The sequence below is a fragment of the Pteropus medius genome, unplaced genomic scaffold, assembly GCF_902729225.1.
Source record: "Pteropus medius unplaced genomic scaffold, Ma_sr-lr_union100, whole genome shotgun sequence".
NCBI classification, from domain to species: domain Eukaryota; kingdom Metazoa; phylum Chordata; class Mammalia; order Chiroptera; family Pteropodidae; genus Pteropus; species Pteropus medius.
In genome coordinates, this window is record NW_024353517.1 from 3,526,632 (window position 1) to 3,552,575 (window position 25,944).

Consider the following 25,944-nt stretch of genomic DNA (forward strand, 5'->3'; position numbering starts at 1 on the left):
TGTGTGTGTGTGTGTGTAAAATTTTATTATACTAGTTTGGGGTCTGAAAAAAAGTGGAGTGAACCATTGTTCTTTTTTAGTAGGCAATCTCTCCTAAAGGTTGTTGGTAAGATGAAAAAAATTGTTAGTGAGCAAATGTCTTTCTCATGCTTGACCTTGTACTAGAGCTGGGATGTGGGTGGGAGAGAAATAGACTCGGGGCTTGTGGAAGATGTTCGGGAGAGCCCCATATTCTACCTCAGTTAACTAAGGCTGATCTTTTTGTCTTCTGAAACTTTAAGCACAACTTGGGGAATGCCATGTTGAATGGTGGATGTTTGTCTGCACTGTGAGGAGTTGCTTGGTGCTGGGACCAAGGTGTAGGTGTGGAGAGAATATGTCCTTGGAGATATATTGAACCTCAGATACAAATAAAACAAGGTAGAGAAATTTAAGTTTGTAATAACCTTAGTACTGTAGTTAAGCTACATTGTTTAAATTGGCTTTTGTGAACTAATTGGGAACCTAATTTCTTTATGATAGTTTTCTTTGAGAAAAACTCTAAGCACCCAGTATTCAAACTTTTGGTACTTGTTTGTAAGTTGGGGATCTAGCTGGCTGTATTGCTTTGATAATTTTTTTCTTTAAATTTGCCTAATATATACAAGGAAAGAATCTGGGTGTTAACTTTATCTATTTACCAATAAATTCATCTCTAATTCAATGGCTTTCAAATTTTTTTGATTGCAACTCAAAGTAATAAATGTATTTGATATTGTGACCAATACACACATACATATATATTATGTGATTATATATGGACACAAGTTTTACAAAAACATTTACTACCCTCTGAGTTTTATTTTGGTTTTTAAAAAAACGAGGGTTGGGAACACTGAGTTGATTTCTCAACCCACTAATGGATAGAAATCCAGTTTGAAAAACACTGCTCTAAATGAACTGACAGCAAGATGCAAATTATGTTTAAAGCTTAAGACTACAAAAATATAAATGTGGGGCTGTTTTGAGATGAATCAATCTAAATCTAGGAAAACAGGCCGGAAGCTTTCAGATGTCACTGGAAATGTGTGGTTAAGTAATCCTTGTTCTCCCCACCCCCCTCTTTAATTCCCTCCACCTCCCAACACTTCCACCCCTGATCTATAGATGTTGCCAGTTTTCCTTAAGAACTGGATCTCTGAAGGCGGGGCGTCTCTTCCCACATGCTTGCGGCATGCACCCGCGGCCTGGTACCCCCAGGGCCTGGTACCCCCAGCACACTCGGGGGTGCCTGGCGCACCTGGGGTATGGTCTGTGGCTCCACCTGGGGTGCAAACCTAGAAACTTCTGCATGTAAAGCAGACGTGCTAACCACTACACTATGGAGCCACCCCAAGTAATCCTTGTTCTTTAGGCTTTTACAATGACATTTCCTAAAACATGTTAAGTAAAAGTCCTATTACTTCTATGTAGGATACAAAACAAAGGGTTCTGTGGCCCAATAAATGTGTGTACCATGTGATACATAGCAAACATTATAACAGATTAATATCTTAGCATCTTTGAGAACTTGGACATCGAGCCCTTCTCTTTGCATCACCTGTAGAACTGTTGTATAAAAACACTTTGGAAAGTGTCAGGAGAAGAAGCAACAGAGTTCTTGGCAGCATGTACTTCAGTTTTACATTGGAGAAGCACCCTCCCCACCCTACCCCCCAAACGCACATACTGCCTCCTTATGGGCATATGGTGATCATAAAGTCTGTGGTCCTACTTATATTTTTCTTTAACTATATCTGTAATAGGTGTTCATAGTAGAAAAATAAAATACTGCTGAAAGGTAAAGAATAAGAAGTTTTTAAACTCACTACCTAGTTAACGCCTAATAACATTTTGGTATAAATTCTGGCTTTTGGTATATACTCCTTCATGTATGTATGAATAAGTGTGTGTTGTGCATGCTTGTGCATTTAAATTCTGTTATTAACAAATATAGACTAATACGATATATATAGCTGAATAACTTTTCCACTTAATTTATCTCAAATATATTTTCATGTCAATAAATAATTGACATTTTAATTGCTGCATAGTGTTCCAGGATATGGCTCTAACATGGTTTATTTAATCCAGTATTGTCGGATGTACCATCCTGCACAGTTTTTGGGTTATTCTCTTAGAAATTCTTAGAATTAAAATTTCTGAGTAAAATTTACATATATCAAAAAAATCAGTGGAAAAAAATCATTTATATTTTGACCTTTATGTCTCTAGCAGAGGATGATTGTATCTCCATTGATTTTTTTATTTTTATAATACTTTTCATGTGCAGGTCTTCTGGATAAGTTCATTCTGAGAGAGAGAGAATCTCATTTTAGTGGACAATTTTTTTTTCAACTGCTTTGAAAAAATTCTATGGTGGAAATTTTAAGACAACACATTCCCCCTCTTTCAGTAGTTATTAAAATGTGGCTCATCTTGGTTCACCTTTTTTTTCAGAGGGGAGGAGAGGGTCTGGAGCATTTTAAAGCGAAACCCTGACATGGCATTCTACACATATACATAAGAATGCCTCCCTAGTGACTAAAAAAAAAAAAAAAAGCCCATGTCATTTTCACAGCTCACAACATGAGAATTTGCTAGTGTCATCTAGTACTCAGTTCACGTTCAACTTTCCCTGATCATTTCAAAAACACCCTTATAGTCTTCTAATCAGAACATATATAGTAGGCTGCATGGTAGTCTCCAAAAACATAAGTCCATGTCCTAATCCCTGTTTTAAAACCTGTGATTACTTTCTATGACAAAGAATGAATGCTACTTTCTATGACAGGGAGTGATTAAAGATCTTGAGGAATTTATCCGGTACTATCTATCTACGTAGGCCCTCAGTGCAATCACATATCTAATGAGAAAGTTCTGTTACAGAAGAGGAGGCATTAAAATGGGCTTAGGCGATGGTCATATTTTATACTCATTTTTTGTGGGGAAAAAATCTGTTCATGTCTAAAAATCTGGAAAAAGGCGCCCATATATTAATAATGGTTATCTGGATAGGCTCTCTTAACTATCTACTTTATAAGCTCGTGTTTTGGAGTTTTGTATTTTTTAAAACAAACAAGAGGAGGAAGGAAGCCTGGAGCCACAAAAGCTGGAAGAGCCTTCAGAGAGAACATGGCCTCACTGACACCTTGATTTTGGACTTCTGGCTTCAGCACCGTAAGAGAATAAATTTCTGTTGTTTTCATCCATCAAATTTGTGGTACTTAGTTACAGTAGTCTCAGGGAAACTAATACAGGGTCCAAATAATATATACAAGTTGCCTTTGGTTATTTTATCTCTTGAGTCTCTCATTCAATAGTGGTCTCCCTCATACTATCATTAGAGAGATTGGGTTTTCCTTTGGAACATCCCACATTCTAGCTTTGGCTTTAGCTCTTTGGTGGTGTTTAACAAGTTCCTCTATCCCTTCTGTAAACTGGTGAGTTTGATCTAGAGGCTTGATCAGATTCAGGTTGAATTTATTAGGCAGAAATACTTCATTAGTGGACATACTGGGACATAATGTCTGGTTATCCCACTTAGCAGTGCTAAGATTGATCAGTGGTTCGGTCCATAACGGTTCCTATTCATCTTTCTTTCCTTCGTTTTAAATTTAATCAATCCATTATTAAGAGGTACAAAATGATAATTTTCTAATTCTGTTATCATTTAGTGTTCATTCTATAAAAGAAAAACAGCTTACGAACTATTTGATTATCCTGAAGTATACTTCATATAGAAAAGAATGGATGGATGATGTTTTGTTGTATTCTTTTTGATGTTCAAATTGCCCCATTATAGATTCCAGTGTCCTTTTGACAGAACCCCACACGTCTGATTTTAATAGTTTACTTCCTTCACCAGTATAATAAAAGATCATCTTACACTTTTCCTGCCCCAGACCTGGAACTGGCCATTTATTAACGGATTTCTTTTAGTGAGAAATTTTAAAGACCAGGAATCAGGCACCATCAATGCTGATTATTATTACTGGGTGCTTCTAGGCCTTTAGAACAGACAGATTAGGAAATACTTTTTCTTCAAAGGAAAAAAATGTTTTACTGATTCAAATGTACTGATAGAATTCAAATGTAAGAGCTTAAGGTTTTTCTTGGTTTTATATTGTAATCTTGAAAATCTTGGTTGCTAACAACACCAACATAATTATTTGTTTTACCCTACAGTATGCTTATAATAATTTGAAAATATCAGTATCAGCATAACAAATAACAAAGCCATTAAATACACTTTAAGATTTCTTTGCAATTCTTTTCGTTCTTTGGATCTCTATATTCCACTAGAGATTCACAGTGAAAATAGTTTTAAAATTACTTAATTTTTCTCTGCGTGATTATGCTATCAACTTGATACATAGTTGATTTGTTTTTGGTGTTTAGGGGTTTGCTTTTTACTTTTGTTTTTTAATTATGTAAAACACAAGTATTAGTGCAAGAACAAAACTATGGAGCAAGGTATAGTTTTGCTTGCTTCACTGTTCTCTTCCCCCGTGTAGATAACTTTTTATTAGCTTCTAACTACCTCCTTTTTGAAAATATAGCTAGATATATATGTATGCATATTTCTTTCTTACACTAAAGATAGCATATTAAAAACACGTATGCTTCTAGATTTTTTTTTAAACTTAATTTATTTTGGATGTTACTCCTCATTCTTAAATTCTTAAACAGCTTCATAATAATCCATTGTTTCAGGGTGCTGTGGTTCATTACCAGTCCCCTAAGGATGGATGTTTAAGCTGTCAATCTTTTTCTGTTACAAATAATGCTGCAGCACATGTGCCTTGTCATGTTACTTTCTATTTTTGCTAACATATCTTTGGAATAGATTCCTAGAAGTGGAATTGCGGGGTCAAAGATCTAGCATATGTAATTTGCCAAATTCCCCTCCACAGGGGTAGTATTTTTTATATCACCTCAAAGTTTCACTTGCAAAGCCTGAAATATGGACTCTGACTCTTTACAGAAAAGGGTTGTCAACTGCTGCCCTATAGCATTGCAGTTCTTAACACCCAGCCAGCAGTGAGCATCGTAGAGGTAGTTTTTAATGGGCCAGGCCTAAGAGTGGCACAGATCACTTCTGTTTGCATTCCTTTGGTTAGAACTCAGTCACCTGTCCACATGGTACTGCATGTGGATTAGGAGACAGTCTGGCTGGCTACCTAAGAAGCAGCCGTGGATTTTTGTTCTGCAGCTAGCACTTTGCCATGATTAATTTTTTCTTCCCTATTTATGACACTTTGGGTTTTTTTTTTTTTTTTTGCCCACCCCCAACATACATTTTACACATTTTTGATCTTTGTTAACATAATAGGTGTTTGGGAACTTTATTATTATCATTACTCTGTTTTGCTTCCTTTCTAAGGATAATTTTTGATATTTAAATTGGTTTCAATACTCACTTTTAGTCTTTTTTTAACATGAATTTTATTTGGTTTTATTATTGTTAGTTAAAAACATTTTCACATACTTGTTTTCTAGAAGAGCATAGGAATACTCTTATCTGAATCCTTGCAAATATGAGAATTTTTCCGAAGTTTTCATACATGAAACGTAACTTGACAAGGTAAAAAAATTGAGTCACAGCCCTTTTTCTCCTCAAAACTTGTTTTCTGGCATTTAGTAGTGGAGCAGAGATATCTGAAACTACCTTGATTTTTGCTGTTTTGTAAGTAATTTTTTTTTGATCTGCATTTTATGAGAATTTTTATCCTATCCAAAAAAAATAAGCCAGAATCTATCTATATCTGAATCTCTATTTTTGTCTGGTTGTATTATGATACTGGTTTATTGCTATAAAAGCCCTAAGAACAGTGGCTCAAACGAGATAGAATCTTCTCTCAGGTACCAATCTGAGCCTAAGCAGTCCAGCTCTGATACAGCAGTGTCATAGTGTCACGGGCTGTCCTTAACACTGGGCCTCCATTTTGTTTTAAGATGGCCATTCCAGCTTCACCGTGGCTCTCACCTCCACATCTGCATTCCATCCAGTGGGAAGCAGTGGGTACATCCTGGAGATGGCAAGTATGTATGTATTTTCCTATCTTTGGGTGGGGGCGGGGAAGAGATTTCACGAAATGACTGTCATGCACTGAAGATTTCACACTCCAGTTCTGTATAGCTTATAATTATTGTCAGTTTCCCTTGCTTTTTGGTGTTTAGTATTTTTTTTCTTAGTCTGCTTTGGGCGCTCTTAAGTTTTCATCTTTTTCGATGTGTGAGAAATTGTTAAAAAGGAGCATCGAAGGCTGCTAGCCAGAAGCCGTTTTTGACTTGAAGGTCCCTTCTCTTGTACTTAAATTGGAATCAGACTTTTTTGTGTTCCAACTTTGATTTTACAATGAGACAGGTCTCCAAGAGGCTGTAATGTGCACAAGGTTATATAGTTAGTGTACAGGCTAATGTGGAGAAAACTTCTGGGCCTGGGCTTTCTCTTATTTTCCTGATGAGAAAGTGAGATTCTGGTAAAGGGAAGGGAGATCTGGTGCAGGGGCACGGGTCCCTGCCTTCGGGTCTGCCCTGGGGTCATGCAGAGCTCTGCCCTGCTGTGCTCCCTGCACTGCCTCTCGCTCTGTTTCTTGAGCAAGGCTTTCCAAGCCTACCACCAGTTACTGTGGCTTTTAAAGGTGTATGATGCAGGAGCCGGAGGCTGTATTCCTTCACAATATGATTTTCAAGACCTGAGAGAAAGCAAGTCCTGGAGATGAGAGATGGGGATTAGTGGAACTGAGAGATGAGACCTATGTCTTCAAACATTAGGAGAGTTGTTCTAAGGTAGCAGACACCGTGTGTGGGTAGTTATAGGGAGAACAGATTTCAGGTCAGTGGAAGGAGGAACTATGAGACTGGGCCGTGTGAGGACCTGCCTGCCTTAGGCGCCGTGTTTCCCTTTGCTGGGTGAAGTGATCAGTTGGAGAGATCTTAGGGGCATTATTCCGTATTAGGAAAGTGGACTGGAGGACCTCTATGGTCCTTTTCCAGTACTGCTGTTCTATGAATCCAGAGTTGAAGATGGATTTTACTGAGTTCATTGAGGGTAACTGGAGTCGTTTTGTAACTAGGGGAGAATCAGGGACATTCGTGAGTCATGGAAGTCTGTGAATCTTTCATAATTGGAAATTGTTGAAATTACAGATAAATTGAGAAAGGGATCAGATTGAGCTTTTTTTTTTCATTTAGAGTTTGCCCTGATTACTAGAGGTTATCGGAGTCAAATGGGAAGTCTTCACTCTATTGTCAGTCACATCTGAGAGGTCAGAGGCAGTGCCCTAAAATTCACTAGTGGGAGCAAACCAGGTGCCTTGAATCCATGACCAAATCACTGCTTTTACAAGGAGCATTGAGGTTAAGCTGGAATATAATTTTGTTCTGTGAGGTTTTCTCCTCATACCAGCTCTTTCACAACTATTAAGAACACTCATCATGGCAGAAAGACAGTGACATTATGTGGCTGTCGTGAGCAAGAATAGAAAATTAACCTGTATGTGGGTTAAGTCTTAAATTTCAGTTCATCAGCACCTTAAGTGGAATGAGAGGAAATAAAAGGCAGCAGCAACCACTGATAGTAAACATCAGAAAAGTTTGCTAGCAGCATCACTAGACATGATCAGTAGCAGGCCAAGTAAATTTCCATTAGGCTCTAAGACAATGAGAGATTTGGATGCATGTACGATTTAGGCTAGTCTCTTACATACCTATAGTTGCGGGCTTTTTTCATAATTGTTAACATGGGGATACCTCTATTTCCCACTTCCTTCCTCAGGGATGTAAGAATAAAACTAGGCCAAATGCTTTTCATAGCCCTCAAGTTCTCGTCCCATCTCTGTCTACTCAGTCACTGAGTCATTCAGATCCCAAGCGAAGCCAAGTTATCAATTTTCCTTACTTCTGAAGTTGGAAGTCCAGTGTTTTTCTCCCACCTTTTCCTCCTGTCCTGTCGAGATGCCTTCTTCCTATCTAGAGCTAATCATTTCCTTTGGTTCTTTGTTGAAACCCCTCCAAGGGAGCAGCGAGGGGCTTTTTGAGTCACGTAGGCTAATGAATTTCAAACCCGTTATTGATTTAGGCCTCCATTTAACAACTTTTTTTTTTTTTAATTTTGCGTAAAATCATGTTTAATTAGGACTCTCTGGGACGTCAGGATGTCTTGTCAAGATAGGAAAAGTTTGAAGTTTATAGAAGAAATTAATACAAAGTGTGTACCAGTCTGAGTCCACATGTGGTGAACAATGCACACACATGAAGCTGTTCTTATTTACAGTAAGATAGAACAGGATTGTGTCCTGTAAAGGATGGTCTCCTACTCTTGCTGCCCTTGGGAAGCTCAAGAGAGCTTGAACCCAAGTACTAAATAATGCATCCCTGGGGATCTCAGAAAACGAGTTGTGAGAACATCTTTGCTTAGGAACAAAGCCAGCTGGTCCTGTTCCTGTCTTCTATGTCTCCATGTGGCTTACCCTTCATTGTTGCAACCTTAGGACAACTTCTGGGTGCTTTGTACCAGTGTCAGTCATCATGTTAACACTTCCTTACCTTTCTCTCATACGTTCAGAGACAAATATTTTGGAAGTGGATAGTTTAGGAGCTAGAGTTAAATCCCAAATTCTGCCATCTGGAATAAAGGCCAAGGAAGGAAACCTGAGCAGCAGAGCCAAGAAGGTACATCTTTGGAGGTTCCTGTGTCTCCTCTCCCACCTTGATTCCTCCTCATCTTGACAGATTCATTACCAAGCCCTTAAACCTATCTTTAAAGCCCTTCCTTTGGAGATGTGTTGTTCCTCTGTCTGTTCATCTGACATGCATACCTCAACCAGGGAAGAGTTTTCAGTAATAACCTTGGTTGTCAGGAACTCCGTGGCTTCTCTTGAGCTGTCAACCTATGGTTAGTTTCTCCCTCTGAAGGCAGTGTGGGCTTGAGTCCTATATGGGGGAGGAGAGACGGTGGAGGCATAGGTACTGGGCTTTTTAATGGCCACACGAAGGGGCAGACTGGCCCGCTCATATTCGTGCCAACCACAGCAGTGAGAGGAACAGCTGGCATCTACACGCCATAAAACTTTAAAAGTAAAATCAGCATCACAGAAGTTGGAAATGGGAAAATCAAGAGTAGGGATGGGACATCAGCAAGGAACAAATTTTAAGTGATTTAGGAGTCCTCAGAGTTTGTTAGAAGGGAATTTTGGAATCCCTTTACTTCACCTCTGTCTGTCCCTACTGTGTTATGAATAGTCACAATTAAGTATCAGCTCTTTATTCCTAAGATTGCTTGGACTTTTAGCAGCTGTCTCTGATAGACCCCACAGATCTAAGAACACAGGCTTTTAAATGCAGCAGGACCATTCTCGCCCACCTTTCTCATAGCTCGTCAGTGTGTGTGCCAACTACAGCGCCTCTTCCAGCCCCAGGCTGACCCCGCCCTTCCCTGATCTGGAATGCTTTCAATTGGGCGTCTGTCGAGGGCTGAAGTATCTCTTTCCTTGAATTGTCAGGCATATCCTCCCTCTCTCTTACATAAAAATAAACTCTCCCTGGCCAGGCTTAAAGTTCGTTAAAGATAGGGTCTGGTCTTACCTAGCTTGATACATATAGTCAATCAATCCCTCTGGTTCTGTGGTTCTCAAACTTTAGCACGCGTGGGAATCACCCGGAAGGCTTACCGAAATGGACTGCTGGGCCACACCCCCAGAATTTCGGATTCAAGGTAGACCTCAAGAATCTGCATTTCTAACCAGTTCCCAGGTAATAATGATGCTACTGGTCTGGGGACCACACATTGAGCACCACCGATCTAGTTTAGCTTCTCCCAAAGACCTTCCCGGAGAAGCCACCTTCCTCAGCGTAGCTTCCCAGTCCTGATTGTACATGCTGCCCGTTTTCCTAAGTCCCCTCAGAGCTGGAACTCAGGTGACACCCTGGGATAGGCAATGCTTATTAAAATAAGAGACCAAGACACCAGGATCTTGTTAGCTGGATATATTTCATTTTTTTTTTTGCTTTTGTTTTTGTCACAGAACACTGTTTGCAGTAGAGGAAACTGGCATTGCAGTCTGGTGGTAAAATGGCTTGTTCACATAAACCAGTACATGTTCATCCTTTAGCGCAAAAAGCCCTAATGGCGCGTACCCTATTGAAATTCAGGACATCTCCAACATTTTCTCTCTCTGTTTTTCTTTATCATCATCTTTTTTTTTTTAATAAACATTTTCAAGGTTTGTCCAAAAGAAGGCCATATAGGTTCTTGGCTAGCGGAAGACAATTCAGAACAGTTGTTGCACACTTGGACTGTCACCTTTTCCAGGCTGGCAGTTGATATCTTATTTTTTTTCCAACTCATTTTTTTTAAAAAAATAAAAAAATGCTCCAACTATCAGTTTTACAAAATCTCTAAGGGAAACACAAGAGCAAGGTGCTGAGGTAAAAAACACCTGAGGTAGCTTTTTTTGTGTGTTTTTCTCGTTAAAAAAATCTGTAAATTTAACGCCCTGGGCCAACGACCTTATGTAAATCGCTATTTTCTTCCACATTTTTTTAAAAAGAAAGAAATCATTTTGCTGAAAATTGATGGCTTATACACCAAAATGTAAAAAGACAAAATATATTCTTTCTTTGCAGAATTTTTCTTTGTTTAGTTGGTTGGTTTGATGGGTTCCTGTTTTCCTCTTCCAAAATGCTAGGACAAGTACCATTGACTCTTGTTCTTTTGAGTAACCAAGTGTAAGTTGAGGCTGGTTTGTGTGTTTCGCTTTTGTTCCTTTTGTGTGATGTGATACTCAGAGCACTGCTTTGCCTGGGGGGTGCATAGGTAGGGAGACTGAGACGGGGGATGAGGGAACTAAAAAGAACGGGGATGGAGAAGGGGAAGGAAAAAAGGACAGGGGAGAGAGAAACAGAGAGAGACAAGAGAATTATATAGCAGTATGCAAAAACCAGTTTAAATCCTGTGAAGCAAAGAGAAATGGGCGTGTGAGCTAGACAGGGATGAAGAGACAGTTTCCTCTTCAGAGAGACGGTATCCCTTCTGTTGACATACACAGGTGATCCAGAACTGCTGTGAGTGTCCTTTTGACGAGATTTCCCTCTGGGTGAATTTTGTGTGGGTGGCCTTGAAGCTCCTTACTAAACCATCAGACCTCCCAAAGAATGACTTTATTCTTTAAAGTCTAGAAAAGCCTGCTTTCTCTTTAAAAAGAAAAAAAATAATAATTGATTAAAAATTGGAGTTAGTTGAGTTATTTGATATATTATTTCTAAAATATATTAACGCCGCAGGCACCCTGTGTAACCCACAGGCCACATATCTTAACATCTTTCCCCTTCTAATATGTACACACATGTACAGAGACGATTTCCCACAAAAAGAAAAGGGTATGAATTTTGCTTTGTTTTGAACACATTCACCTATGTTAGTTCAACTAAAAGGGATAGCGTGGTGGGAGTTAGGAGAGATCCAAGTGGATGGTGAAGTGGATGGCTGGGAAGCCTGCAGAGGCCCTGGGGGGAGGCAGGAGGCTGGGCGATGAACCAGCTGACTCCCACCTCCCTCCTGGCCCCTAGGATTCTCAGGGCCTCTGCAGAGTCCCTGGCGCCTCCGCAGACTTCTCATTCCTCAGGATGGTCTTTGGTTTGCTCCCGATCTGGCTGGCTGTGTTTGGTCTCATTCTGTCAGGTGTTGGAAGGGCTACATTCATCCGTTGTTTTGCTGGTGCCTGTGGGAGCCTCACTTGCTGCGCTGTGAGGCGACTCCCTGAGGATATTTCTGCTCCTGCTGCTTCACCTGTTGTACAATTTCCCTGATCTTGCGCTGTGCAGTCTGCAGCAAAGGAGAGGAGGAGGGTAGGGGGAAAAGAACCCAGTTCTGAGGACAAGCAGTGGGGGGTGGAAGGGTGGGAACGGGACTCGGGAAGGAGGTGGTAAACTCAGGAAAGTGTCATCTACCCACAGAAGCCCTTACTCTGGGGGCCTTTTCTGCCTGGAAGTAAAGTGGCAGAGTTCTTCTCCACCCCAACCCCAAGGCTGCCCTAAGGTAGAGGATAAAGGGGGAATCCCAAAAGCTTCCAGTTAACTGCTAGACAGATAGGCCAGGAAACAAACAGGAAACTAGGGACCAGGGGGCTTTGCAGAGGTTAGACAGCATCCCCCTCCCAACTGCACACATTTTAGCCTCCAGAGCTGCCCACCCACTAGAGTTACTAGGAAGAATGTTGGTGTGATTGCTGGGAAAGACGACAGTAAATGAGATGGGGGAGATGTGAGACGCTCTACCCTGAACAACTGGACAAAACACGTGAACCAAAACCTGACCCACCTCCCCGTAGTGCTCTCCCTGCAGGGAGACCCCTGCAGACTGAACTAAGGAGCCTGGCAGCTCAGACGCTCTCCCAGGGCATTGGAGGAGCTGGGATGTGGGAGCAGCAGAGGTGGGTGGGGCCAGGAGTCTGACTGTAGGAATTGCAAAGTTAAGGGGCCCTGGGAAGCAGCAGCACAGCAGGTGCTTCCTGCCCCCGCCCTACAGTCAGGTCTCCAAGCAAAGGCACAGCCTTGGAGAACAAGCTGACTGCTCACACAAACCTTCAACGTAAGCTTAGACTGACTACACACTGGTTCAGAACAAGGACTAGGATTGCTCTCTCCCCAAACCCAACCAACAAAAAAAGCATCAAAAAGAACGAGGCCACATGACGCCGAGTCACTGGCCCTCCTGAATTAAAGCAGCACCTGTGTGGAGGCCCTGTGTCCTGATGGGGCGTGTCATGGTGAGATGGACGTGGTGAGAAGAAAGACATGAGGGTCTCCTGTGATGAGCATTTAACCGCTAACAGTGAGACTTCTGGCCCTCAGGCTGGTTCTCAGGGGCTGGCTGGGGAACTCTGCGAGTGGGCCCTTGCCTGGTATGTGGCTCCCAGCATAGGAAGACTGCAACTGAGGCCTGAGTAGGAGGGCGAATTTAGAGTTTCAGGGGTCTTGAAATGTGTTGGACTTGACTCCAAAGTCCTATACTCTTCCTCAAGCTCCTCTAGCGTGTCTGGGGACAGCGGTGGTGACATGTGGAACAATTTGCCCTGTCTGCAGGCAGTGCCTGAAGAGCCAGTTTCCACGGGTGTGTGGGTTAGGTGGCAGGGTATGTGTGCAAGGCCTGTGGCCTCCTGACAGGCCGCCAATAGCTTAGCAACTGAAGAGATTGGCAAGAGAAACCAGACCCTCATAGCACAAGTACCTGGCTAGCAAAGAAATGCCCAATTATTCTGACGATCACTTCCTCATTTTCATCTGGCGTTTGGTCACGAGGCACGATGACTTCTGCACTGGTTAAGTTCTGCAGTTCATTCACCTGTGAAGGGAGAAAAGTGGGCTCAGGAGGAAGTGGGAGAAGGGAGTGGTGGAGGGCAAGGAGGCCGGAAGCTGCTCACCTTTCCTTCAATCTAGGACATCTTTCGGTGCTTCCCTGCCCCCGGTCAAATGGGGCTGTGCTGGTTTGGGCCATGGGAGGCTCAATGCCAGAGAGGGAGTCAAGCGCTTGACGCCATGAAGCCACTTTTTGGGCTGAATTCTTATTCTGGAGTTCCTACCAATGCCGTTCCTGCATGTGCTCACGGTATCACTGCAGAGACCCCAGGCCTTCCCGTAATCCAAAGGTGAAAGTCACTGCTGGATATGCTCTCCTGGGTGCTGACCATGAGCCGACACTGCCTCTCGCCCGACTCACCAAAGTAAACTTTCTAATCAGTCCCTGATCCATTCCCTGCTCTTCATTTTCATTCCTGTTGCTGCGCCTTGCTTATGAGGTTAACCTACTCTTGGGTTATCTTTTCTCCCTGCTATTCCTAGGCCCAGGCCCATCTCCTCCATGAAGCCTCCAGCCCATGCCGATCTTCCCTTATCCAAACCCCATTTCCTGCACTCTGGTACTCCTGCTCACCTGCCTCAACAAGGCTGCATTTCCCAAGGGTTCATGGCCCGGCTCCTGCCCTGGCATAGTGCCGAGCACGCATGTGGGGCTGACAGTCTGGCAGGTGCACAGAATTCAGTGACTGGTTCTAAGATTACCAGATAGGACACTGAAGTGTTCAGGATTCCACTCCCTCATGGACCATTTGCTTCCTTTTGCCTTCTACACTCCAGCTTGCCTGGAGCTTGCTGTGTGTGCCCTGTGATGCTGACCACGTTCCTGGATACAGGGAATAATATGCACACTCTGTGACTTGCTTCTTTTACATAAAGGGGACTCATATCTAGAACTTGGCTTTGATCTCTCTGAAAGAGTTTCTATGTAAAGAAAATAGCAAACACACACACAACTCTAGAGAATGCCCCCCACCCCACCCCCCAATTCCTGCCACCCAACACTGCTACTTCGCCAGCATGCACAGATCTACTGGGACTTCTCAGGGGTCATATTCCTGCCAGGTGGGTAAATCATGTTGTAGAACACACCTGGGTCTGACAGACAACCGCTCATTCCTACAGGCTTCAGAGTTAATCCTCTGATGCTTTTCAAATTACACTGTGGTACTTCTACCTTCACGTTGATTATTTTTAGAGAAACTATTTCCTTTTCACCCACCACCTTGTTGAGAAACTAGCTCCCCCGTAGCAAGCAGATGGCCAAGAAGACAGAATCTGCTAGGAGGAAGCTAGGGCCTCTGCGGGCATTTCTCAGGAGAGTCTGAAGAACAGAAGAGCGTGCCAGATCCCAGACCCTGAGGGCTGCCAGAGAAGACAATGGGTGGTCTGCCAAGTACTTGGGTATACTTAGGGTGGGACCATACTCCCTATGTTTTCTCGCTACTATGTATGGATATAAAGGGGGCAGGAGGCAGCGTCCCTGTGTCCCGGGAGTGGAGACCACGTCCCAGCATGGAGCTGAGAGACTGTCCCTGGGGGCAGGACCCTGGTGTTTTGGGCACACACTGAGCTCTAGGCAGCACCATGAATTTGGGGCCCTCAGCGCTGGAGTGATGCTAATTACATTTCTGTTCTTGAAGAGACAATGGGTTCTGAGGGAAGTCAGGCCAGGCAAGGAATCAGCCCTGGAAATGAAACCAGCTCAGAGCAAACTTACGGTTTTGCCGCCCTTGCCAATCACCCGGCCAGCTGTGGAAGAGGGCACTCTGATGTGGGCTTCCAGCTTCACCTCTTCTTTGGGGTTAAAGAAGTTTTCTTCTTTCAGTTTCCCAAAGATCCGCCCCTGGGCCTGAGAGAGCAAGACGTGACTGGTGACTCACAGGGTTCAGTCCACCCGCTTCAGCAGTGTTGCTGCTGGAATTTCTGAGCCCAGCAACTGCACACCCCAGCCCCAAACTCACTGGGGCCAGACACAGGGAAGCCGTGCACCCTGCTTCGGCCTGGAGGGCTCTGCTCCTGCCACATCCAATGACTGCACTGTGCAAAATGTGCACGGGCCTGCTTGTGTCTTCACGGTGTGCACACAATCACCTCCTTTAGGAAGCTTTCTATTTTAGGTTGGGGGTGGCAGTGAGGGGGCAGAACCAAATGTCATTTCTGTATTTCTAGCACCTATCAACGTTTGGTTGCTTGAATGAATTTGTTCAGGGAATTCTTAATTTCTTTCCATGACCCGTTAGACCTGGTTATTACAGGATGGAGGTGAGGATGGTAGTGATGGGATTTGATGAGCCTGACCTTGCTTTATAATGTCTGACTCTGAAGCCAGTATAGCCAAAACGTGATTGTTCTCTAAAAAAAATTTTAAAAACTTAAAAATTTTGACATAATGCTAAATACCTAAAATTCACCATTTTAAAGACTACACTTATATGGTTTTTAGTATATTCACTGTGTTGTACAACCACCACCAACATCCAGAACATCTCCTTCTCTTCCCTGCAAATAAAAGCCCCTATTAGCAGCGAGTCCCAATTCCTCCCTACCCCCAACCCGTGGCAACCACCGTTCTACTTTCTGGCTCTGTATTTGCCTTTTCTGGACTTTTCATGTAAATGGAATCATTTAATATATTTTTTTGCTGTCTGCTTTCTTTCACTTAGCATAATGTGTTTTAGGTTCATCCATGTTGTAGTGTGTATCAGTTTCATTCCTTTTAATGGCTGAATAATATCTGATCATATGGATAGACCACATTTTGTTTATCCATTCATAAGTTGAAGGGTTACTGTTCTTGAACGGTTCTACATGTTTTAGTTTTGTCTTCTCAAATTTTAAATATTTTTAATGATAAGGATTATATACTTTTATAAATAAATGCTTCTGACTTTTAGAAAACTCAACTTATAATTTTCGTAGGGGAGAAAAAAAGGCACAAAAAAAACAATGCACCCCCACCACACCATGCTATTTCCCCTTATACCCCATGTTTAGACCCCCATAGCTTGAAGGGTGGATGAGACTAAATGAGTCTGAAACATCCATTCTCAAAACCATAGCTAAAGGATCAGCGATTCCAGAGGAGGTGTCATTTGAACAGGGCACCATGAGACAATCTACTTCTCCAAGGGAGAAAAGGGAAGGAGGGCTCCAAGCAGCGGAAATAACCTGGCGGTGGGAAGACGAGGGAAGTCTGACACCAGTGAGCAGCTGCAGGACAGGAAATGCAGGCCGGGCCTCTGAAGTAGAGCCCTGAACATGCCTCTGAGGTGGCTGCAACTGCTGAAAGGCCTTCGGCTACCCCACACGCACTGCCCTGTCCCCGGGCACTGACCTTGAACTGGGCTTCAGGTGGTCCGGTGATGATGACCATCCTTTCGCTGACATCCGGGCCTTCCGCCGGGGCAATCTGTAGTTCACAAGGAAAGGGGAATGGTGCTGCTTGGCTGCTACCCCGCCATTTCTTGTCTTAGCACCTGGTACTTTGTTTGACCTCTGCTGCCTCCACTCGGGGGCTTAGGACATCATGACCGCAGTGCCCGGTATCTGATTTGGGTCTTTGGCCACCCAGAGAGAGTTGGTAGCAGGTCAGTAGTTATTGCCTGTTACTGCCTGTCCCTGCCCTGAGCTCCAGCAGGGACTGGCTGCCTTTTATCAAGGGAGTCAAGAGCTCTAGGAAAGGGAGATGCAGGCTGTGCCAACCTGCCCAGGGCCCAGAGGGAAGGAAAAGCTAGTCCACAGAGGCCTTAACTTGGAGCCAGCCTGCATGAAAGGTAACTCTGGTTCTAATTCTCAGCTCTCAGAGGCAGGCAGTCGGCTGCAAGTGACAGCTGAGCTAGAACAGGTACAGTTAGGAGAAGGGCTAAAAGGCTAATTCATAATTCATGTTGACCAAATTAGTTCTGCTGTCCACTTCGTGATGATCATGGCTGCCTTGTTCAGATTCTAAAAGAAACCCCCGACATCTCTGAGAACCCTATTATATGACTGAAGCAAATGGGACTCAGAGAGGTGAGGTGGCTGCCGAGATCACAGGGTGAGCCAGGGCTAGAGCAAGTTCAGGAATTAGGTGTCCCCGGCTGGCCCTGTTGACTGAATTTTGTGTGGCATTCTGAAGCCTGCTGACCAGATGCTGTGCAGGAAAAGTGAACGATGGGAGCTCAGCTCTTGCCTGGAACCAAAGTGCCTCTTGGGGTGCACCATTCCGGACCTTAGCTCTGCCCACCCCTTCCAGCACTCTGCTGCCACATATTAGTGTAAAGCTCTCGCCCTGCCCTGGAGGCCTCAAGCGTGCCCCTGGTTGTGGTCCCTGAAGACTGGCAAAGCAGGAGCGGGGCTTCTCTACAGTTGGTGAGATCATCTTGCTTCAGAGACAGAGGCTTTCAGAAACCTGTCAGGATAAAGGGAATCTAGCAAACACCAGGTCAGTTTTAAAAAGTAGGAAATTTCTCTTGCATATACTTGGCTTTCCTGGTTTTCTTTCAAGCTCTTTTTTACTGCTCTGGATAGAGGCAGAGGCTAAGGAAGGAGCAGTCTGTTGGCCCAGCATAACAAACATCTGCACATTACCAGGCTGCAGAGCCCATTCATCCCCCTGGCCCAGCCCTGCTGTCTTCACCCATCACAGGGGTCATCAGCAAAGTGACGCACCACAATTCAACCTTACTGGGAAATAATGGGATTAAGGGGATGCTGTGGGGCAAAGCCCAAGGAATTGATCTCTCTAGCCTCATTTTCCTAAAGGCCTGCTGGGAATGATTCTGGTATAGCACTCAGGTTGCTATGGTGGAAAAACACAGGACCAGAAATAGGGTAACCCAGTCAAATCTCGGCTCTCACACTCTAGCTTTGTGGCCTTTGTCAAATTACTAAAAGTCTCTGGGCCCCGGTTCCTTATGGGTAATGGTAAATAGAGAGCTATTGTGGCAGTTAGCCCCAACAGGTGCTCACATCCTACAGGTCGGCAGAATTTACACCTAAGAGCCGGTCCTGCCACCCGTGTGCCTTGGCTGCGTCTCTGTACCTCTCTAAGTCTTCCTTAGGGGAGAAAGGATTTGATGAGATGATCCCTCAAGTCCCTTTTAGTTGAAATAGTCTCATGCTATCTCCTGCAGGGCATCTCAGACCACAGGACTGAAAACTGGGAGAGGCCCTCGGGGTACAGCCAGCCCTGTGGTCTTCCGCACCTTACCTGTCCACCATGGGGCAGGACCAGCAAGGCCTGAGCCAGGGTCTCACCTGCAACGAGCCTGTTTGGTGCAAAGGCCCCCGTGTGCTCCACAACTGTCCCCCCACACCTCAGGGCTCTCATCCAGTCTATCCACTTTGCAGGTGAGATAAATGAGGCCTGGAAGGGGAAATGATTTACCTAAATAAAATTTTTTTATGTTCTCACTGCAATCCTTGTCCTGTGCTACTCAGAATGTCTTGTGTTTGTTTTTTCTCCAGCATGCTTGCTGTGGGAGAAATTCCAGCTCTTGGGGAGAAAGTCTAAGCGTTCTTTCTCTCCAAGTCATGAGACTTCTCGTTCGGAATTCCGGGTTGTCCCATGGTAGCAAATCATTTTACGTAACAACGGAAACTCTGTTTCTGAAGTGTGTTTCACGAGGCTTGGGACGTGCTCAGCATTCTGCCCGTGAGTCAGAGCTGATAGCTGTGCTTGGAGCGGGCCCAGGGTCGAATAATCCTTCCCTTTCAGCTTCTCTGACGATCCTTCGCATTGTGCTGGAGGAGGCAGGATGTGGGTATGTAGCTGCAGCTATGTCTGAACTCAACAACCATTCCCATAAATCAAGGGGCCTTCCTTCCTGAGCCTCTCAGTGCAGGCCCAGAACTTTGTATCAGGTTATGTCACCAGCTTTTGTTCACCTATGGGTTTATCATCCATTGGTTTTCAAAGAATTTTTCATTCAAACTACTTTTTCAAAGTTTCATGGTGTTTAAGCGAAGACTAAAGAAATCAAAGTGCTGATAACTGCTAAGTGTAAACCATTATTCCACTCAAGTCCACTCCCTTAGTTTAGGAAAAAACCTCAGGCTTTCTTAGGTTTATATTCTTGAGGAGGACAATGGTAACCCAGAAAGGACTGGGGTGACTTATTTCTTATTAATGTTTTTTCTTATTTGGTTGTTAATTGAACAAAAAAGCAATAAGAGAGTTAAAGAGCAGAACGGATGGGAATGGGCCTGGAGGCTAATTTTTTAGATCTTATGAAATTTTGTCCCTGGATGGCACAGGAGTTGCCTGGGACTGACGGAAGGTCTGAGGGGCTTGGGATGGGGAGGTGGGGGCGGAAGAGGGTGGGATACAGGTGGCTGCTGAGAGCAGCTTTACCTTGATGGAGGCCCCAGCAAATCTAGCCAGCTGTTTAATGTGTGCCCCCTTCTTCCCGATGATCGCCCCCACAGCCTGGGTTGGGATGAAGAGATTCACAATCTCCTGCTCTGGATACTGGAAAGCCAAGACAAGAAAGAAAGCATCATTCCCACTGGGATTATTCCTTCAGGAAGTTACCGAGCATCTACTCTGAGCCACATGGTAGGGTGGCCCCATGACCAAGTAAATGCCAGAATGGTGCACGGATTCCTCTGTGGCCTAGGGCTCTGCAGGTGGGAAGCCTGAAGAATGAACCTGAACACAGGCAAGCACAACACAGCAATCAAAATGCAAAGTCCTCTTGAGTGTCTCCAAATTTGATGGATACAGAAAGCTGTCCGTTCACAGGTTTTCTGTCCATACAAATGTGATATGTGTTTCTCCTGTATCTTGATCAAAGAAAGCAATACAGTTATTAAATGTACCAAGCCCAAGCACAAGGCTTGGAGGCACTTTGTCAGAGGAAATGGAAAGATGTCCCATCCGCCTTATAGCCAGGAATGGCACTTTCTCTGGAGTGCTGCCATATTCAAAACAAGACAGCGACTAAACGTGCCCTGGCCAGGCCACATGGTGACAGCCCCGAGAGCCCTGGGTACAGCCTCCAGGGATCTTGGTATAGGTGTCTGTGGAAATGGCATGACCTCATTTACTAGACTTTGTTTAAAGGTCTTTGGAAACTGTTCATTAAGCCAACACCACTTCCTGCTTTGACCTGCTGATTGTGTACGTGCACCAGATTCCTGCCACCTGCAGGATTGTAAGCATTGGCGGGGCTGTTGAACAGGACAGCATCAGCCTTCTAGTGCACCTGAGCACTGGCAAGTGGTGTGCTTATGCTTGGTGACGTGTCACTCTGAGGATGACCTGGAACCATAGGACCCGGCACTCAACACGGTAAACGTCCACTCGTTAGTCTACCAAGGACTACACGGTGCCAGCCACAGGACAGGGAAAAGTGGCGCATGGGGCTGAACTGAGGGACACTTACGGAGTGATGATGCGGGAACGGGCTGAACTGGTGAGGGGGGTACAAGCTGGAGAAGTATCCGGAGTGGGTCTGCGGCATGAGAGAAACAGTCAGTCAGTGGGTGCCCTCAGGGACGCTCAGCAAACTCAGGGCACACGCTATGCAGGCCCTCTGCACCATCACCTGTCCCCACTGTCACGTCCACATATCTGTCCCTCTGCAGCTCAGATCTCTGCTCCACTTTCCCCTCGGAGCACTGGGCTGAACTGAACGTTTAGCATTTCTAGTTGAGCCATGCTTCAGGCTCCTAGGAACTTACCATGAGAGTGAGTACGTGGCCGCCACAGACACACACACACACACACACACACACACTCACACATTCTCTCGCTCGCTCTCTCAACCTGCCCTCAGTCAGAGAAGCAGGGCCAGTGGCTTCTATTTTCTGGGGAATTATGAATAGTGGATTAAAAGGAACAGAGAGTGCTAGAACATATCCAAGAGATATAAAGAACAAACAAGTATGTTCCTGGCAAGTCAAATCAGTGAGCTCCATCAGAGCATTTCAGAAGAACTAGAGATTGAGAATGGAGAAACTGAGAGATTGAGAAGAGAGAAAGGAAACAAATGAATAAATACATTTTGTGTGAGTGTGAGGCAGATGTGGAAAAGCTATTAAGAAAATTACATTTAAAAAGCAGCTGTTTTTTACTGAATACTGTGTACTAGGCACTGTGATAAATACTGTATATCTATTCAGAAACTCTTTTAATCCTCGTAATAGTCTTGTAAGACAGGAATAGTTCTGATTTTATATATTTGTATGGACATTAGTCAAAGTCAGGTTAGCTGTGCTTTACATAAGGCCAAGTAAACGCTGACGTGCCTACTACAGGAAAGGAGGTGAATGGCTCTGAGCACCAATCCCTGCAAGACGACCTCCCAGGAAGACATTCTAACAGTGGTCAGACCTGGATGAGGCTTGGGAGTTTGGGGACCTAGCTATCCTTAGTGGCCCCTTGAGCAAATCGCATGATGTCCTCCATCTCTTGAATCTCCAGCTGAACTCTTAACTCCTGATCACAAAATTACTCGTAGGGACAAAATAAAACCAATGGCCTTTTTGAGCTTGGAGAGAAGACTGGGCTCGGGGGAAGAGAGATGTGAACACCATGTCTCCGGCAGGTGTTCTCACCTGCGGGGACAGAAATCTGCTTATGAAAGGGGACTGTATCCCAAGCCTTTGCTTTGATAACTTGGAAAGAGGCTGCGGTGACACCTCATGCCCACAAGAGGGGGCTATGAGACCAGAGTTCTCTTGGCAACCTCTAGTTTTGAAAGAAAGGTAAGAACAGGTTTGGCTCTCTTGGTCCTGCCTCTTTCTTGAAGAGCATCAGCTCCAGACCCCTCTCTGTGCACGTCCCTGTTCTGGGGGCTGTCCTAGGCCATGGAGGGTGGGGTTAGAATTCCTACTGGTTTTCTGCTCAGACAAAGCTCTACATTGGGGAAAGGATGCTTCTGCCTTCCTCTCCTCCGGACAGCCTCTCCTTTAGGCCCTCATAGCAGAAATAATTCTTTTGAATTGTAATTTGCCTTTTCCTCACAAAAACTCACGAGGCCTATGGTACACAGGCCACAGTGTGGCTGCTATTTTGGGTTTAAATACTTCCAACATAAACACTGTATTAAATTTTGATCTACCACTTGGGTTAGGGGACAGAATTTGCTGTGAAAAGAAAAAGAACATATTCCCCATTCCCTTTTATATTCATGAGTTACTACACCTGGAAAATTGTTGCGTGGAAAGAAGCGTGAACTCAGCAACAGGGAGCTCCTTTCTGTCTGAGGCTCTGCCATTGGCCTTTGTGTACATATGTTGGCTTTTGGAGTCAGAAGACTCAGAAGACCTGAGTCCAAATCACTAGCTTTGTACAGGTTGGAATAATGCAGCCTTCTGAGCCTCATCCAGAAATGGATTAAAATATCCAGATCTTATAATATTGTGAGGGTTCATTCAATTGTCCATTCGTTCACACAAAAAATATTTGATCATCTACTATGTGTGAAGCACTGTTCTAGGTGCTGAGGACACAGCTATTAAGACATAAAAGGTCACTGCCACAATGGGTCTTACATTCTATTCAAGTGCCGAAAAAGAAATGAATAGGAGGATGTGAGGAAGGGTTACTGTGGAGCTGAGGGGTGGGACGGCAACCTTAGATGGAGGGGTCCGGGAAGAGTCTTGGAGGAGGTGACCTCTGCTTTAGGACCCAAAGAGGAGACGGAACCCCATGCCAGGCATCAGAGAGAGAACATTCTAAGCAAAGTTCTCAGAGGTCTAGAGCTGGGAAAGGAGTTGGCCTGTTTGAAAAACAGAAAGGAGGCCAGTATAGGGAAAGCACATAAGAGTAGAGCAAGAAATGATGGGGAGTCGGGCAGTGCAAGATCACACAGGACCTTGAGGGCCTTGGTGTGAACATGGATCTGAGCCTAAGTACAATGTACACTTCCTAAGGATGTGACGTGGCATTCGATGAGGTCACAAGAATGGAAGAAATCTATCATCGGGCATTATGTGGCTGAATTAATGAGTGTTACATGAGTACTTATTCATAATGAAATGTGTGGCTTACTGGGCACACTTTCTGTTTCCTGTCTCAGGCTGACATGGAATCTACAGCCTCAGATGGAAGGAGACTTTCAGTGCTCAGTCACAATGATCAGGAAAGTAACCAGTCAATGATTTGAATAAATGTCCCCTTTACTGGGAAAGCAGGTTGTGGCCACCTGACAAACCAACGCCCCAGGGAGGAGGGGGTCAGTGTGGAACCCTGACCCCAATATGGCCGTTGAGCTCACTGTCTTAGTTTGAGGGTCCCCAACTATTTTATGAGAGAGAAACTACTTTATTTTTGAATGTTTCAAAAGCATTATGACAGGAGGGGGAGAGAAGGCGTTATGGTGAAGGTGCCCTGCCGGGTGTACCCCACCCCCTGCCAACAGAGAGGCAGCAAGGGGGATTATTATTACTCATGGTTCATTTCAAATTCTGAGTTTGAGGGGAACTGGTGTCTGCTTTTCCTCTATGCTTGACTGTGCTGGGGAGTAGGTAAAGCAGTATATATCAGATGCACTTGTGAACATTAAAAGAGGAATTATAAACCACTGGGCCTGCTTTTCCTGGAAGAACTGCAGGATCCTTTTTTCGAAGCTCTTACAATATGACCATTTCATACATGATTTAGGTGCTATTCTGCAGCATGTAGAAGTCAGGGGGTGGGAAGAGTGAGGGGTGGGTAAGGGGCAGTGGAGAGGGTAAGGGGCAGTGGAGAGGGCAAGGATCAGGCATACAAATTATCTTAAATATTTAAATAGCATTAGTATGATGATAGAGGGATGCCATGTTGCAAAGAGGGTAGGTGCTCACTGTAGGAACCAGCGATGTGGACATGGGCCTGGGGAGGGGCCGCAGACTTGGCCAGAAGGATCACTCATGGGCAGGGCCTTCCAAGATTCAGAAGATGCACTATTCTACCCCAGCTTATCAAAGTATGTCCTTACAGCCCTGCTTACCCACCTCTGTGGGCTCTCTTGAGGTGGCCTCCAGAGCTGGCAGGGACCAGAAATTGGTAAGCTAGGAAGAGGGAGGGCCAAGATTTGAGCGCAGAACTCTCTCTCTGAAGCCCAAGGTTCTTAACCACTGTACCCAACACTGCCCACATCTGGAACATTCTAAATTCACTGGTTCATGTGAGGCCCACTGTCCATGTTATGAAAAAGCTCTAATATGTCCTCTGTTGAGTTTATTTAAATACAGAGATGGGCAATTAAAATTCATTAGATACATATAGAGAATCAGCAGCATGAATCGGGGGAGAAAGGCAAGCAAATAACCCCAGGTAATTAATTCAGGAAAGAGGGAGAGCTTTTTTTAAAAAGTCTGCTTGATTTCTTAGTGAGATTCAAGAGGACAGTATTATAACACATGAGTAGACTGCTATGAGAAAAGCTCAGAGAACTAGCTTGATCTTGGAAATTAAAAACACGATCAATGAAGTTAAAACTCAATAGAAATGAGAGTTTGGACACAGTAGGTGAATGGACACTCCTGAAAGGCCAATTGGTGCATTAGCAGATTAACTCATACAAAACAAAAAAGAGGGAATCAGAGAGACATGAAAAGTAGAGTGAGAAGATCTACCATCCATGAAGTGGGAACTCCAGAAGGAGAAAATGAAGTGGCGGGAAGAGAAGCTATACTAAAATTAATACAGAAGCAAAAGATTTTCCCGAGCCAAAGAAAAATTTGAATCTTAAGATTAAGGGGCTCAGATTCAGATTGTTAAATCCCAAGGGTGAAGGCAAAACACTACCAAAGGCAAAAAAATCTTATAGATAGAAGGAAAAAAGTTACTTACAAATTAAAGAATCAGGCTGGTAGCACCCTTAACCTGAAAAATGGGATGCTAGAAGTAATGTTTTCAGAGCTCTAAAGGAGCTATGAGCCTAGCGTTGCTGGATAACCAGCTGAATTTCCATTCATGTGTGAGGGGAAAAGAAAGGCATTTTCAGATACAGAAATTATACTACTTATGTATTAATTCCTGAAAAAAGTTGTCTGAGAAAGTACTCCAGATAAACAAAAAAACCCAAATAACTCAAAAAATGAGAACACAAGAAATTGTCTTCAGTGAGCAAAGAAACTGGTAAAAGTTTTGTTGATTTTAAATAACTGTGGATTATGAGATTGTATATTCATTAAGAAAAAAAGCTTAATAACTTGGACTAAAATTCCAGATTATTTTTAAAGTAATATGACCAAAGTGCCTTAAACAAAATCTGTTAGTAATAAAGTACTTGACAAAACCATAATCATAGTAGAACAGTAAACTGCTTTCAAAATTTCATGTCATACAGATAAAAAAATTATATAGAGAATATAAGCCACCAATGAGAAGCCTGATTTTACAGCTGTAAACACAATGCTGAGCCCATCAGAAAAGATGCCTCCTTCCAAATGCCCAGGACTTTTAAAAACTGATCATGCATGAGCAAAAGCCACAAAACCTGGGATGCTCTAATAACATCTTCTGCATACACAGCACAGAAAACAATTGCAAGATTTTAAAAAAAGGCCTTAACTACTTAAAAATTAAAATTTAAAAAACCCTAGCAAATTTGATTAAGAAAAAAAAGAAAACACGAATATACAATGTTA

The 25,944-nt window shown here is 43.8% G+C and overlaps 1 protein-coding gene across 7 annotated transcripts in view; it reads right to left on the minus strand.

Moving 5' to 3' along the window:
- Positions 1-9,996: 9,996 nt before the first annotated feature.
- IGF2BP2 (insulin like growth factor 2 mRNA binding protein 2) overlaps positions 9,997-25,944 on the minus strand; it is a 154,857-nt gene continuing 138,909 nt past the window's right edge. For 5 of the 7 annotated variants that reach the window (XM_039850715.1, XM_039850720.1, XM_039850719.1 and 2 more), the window contains 6 exons: positions 20,748-20,816; positions 19,715-19,831; positions 16,715-16,789; positions 15,098-15,229; positions 13,253-13,366; positions 9,997-11,848 (listed from right to left, as the gene is read on the minus strand). In XM_039850715.1, coding sequence (XP_039706649.1) covers positions 11,756-11,848; positions 13,253-13,366; positions 15,098-15,229; positions 16,715-16,789; positions 19,715-19,831; positions 20,748-20,816 — 600 coding nt within the window. In that variant the 3' untranslated portion in view covers positions 9,997-11,755. The other 2 variants (XM_039850717.1, XM_039850716.1) reach the window with 2 other exon arrangements.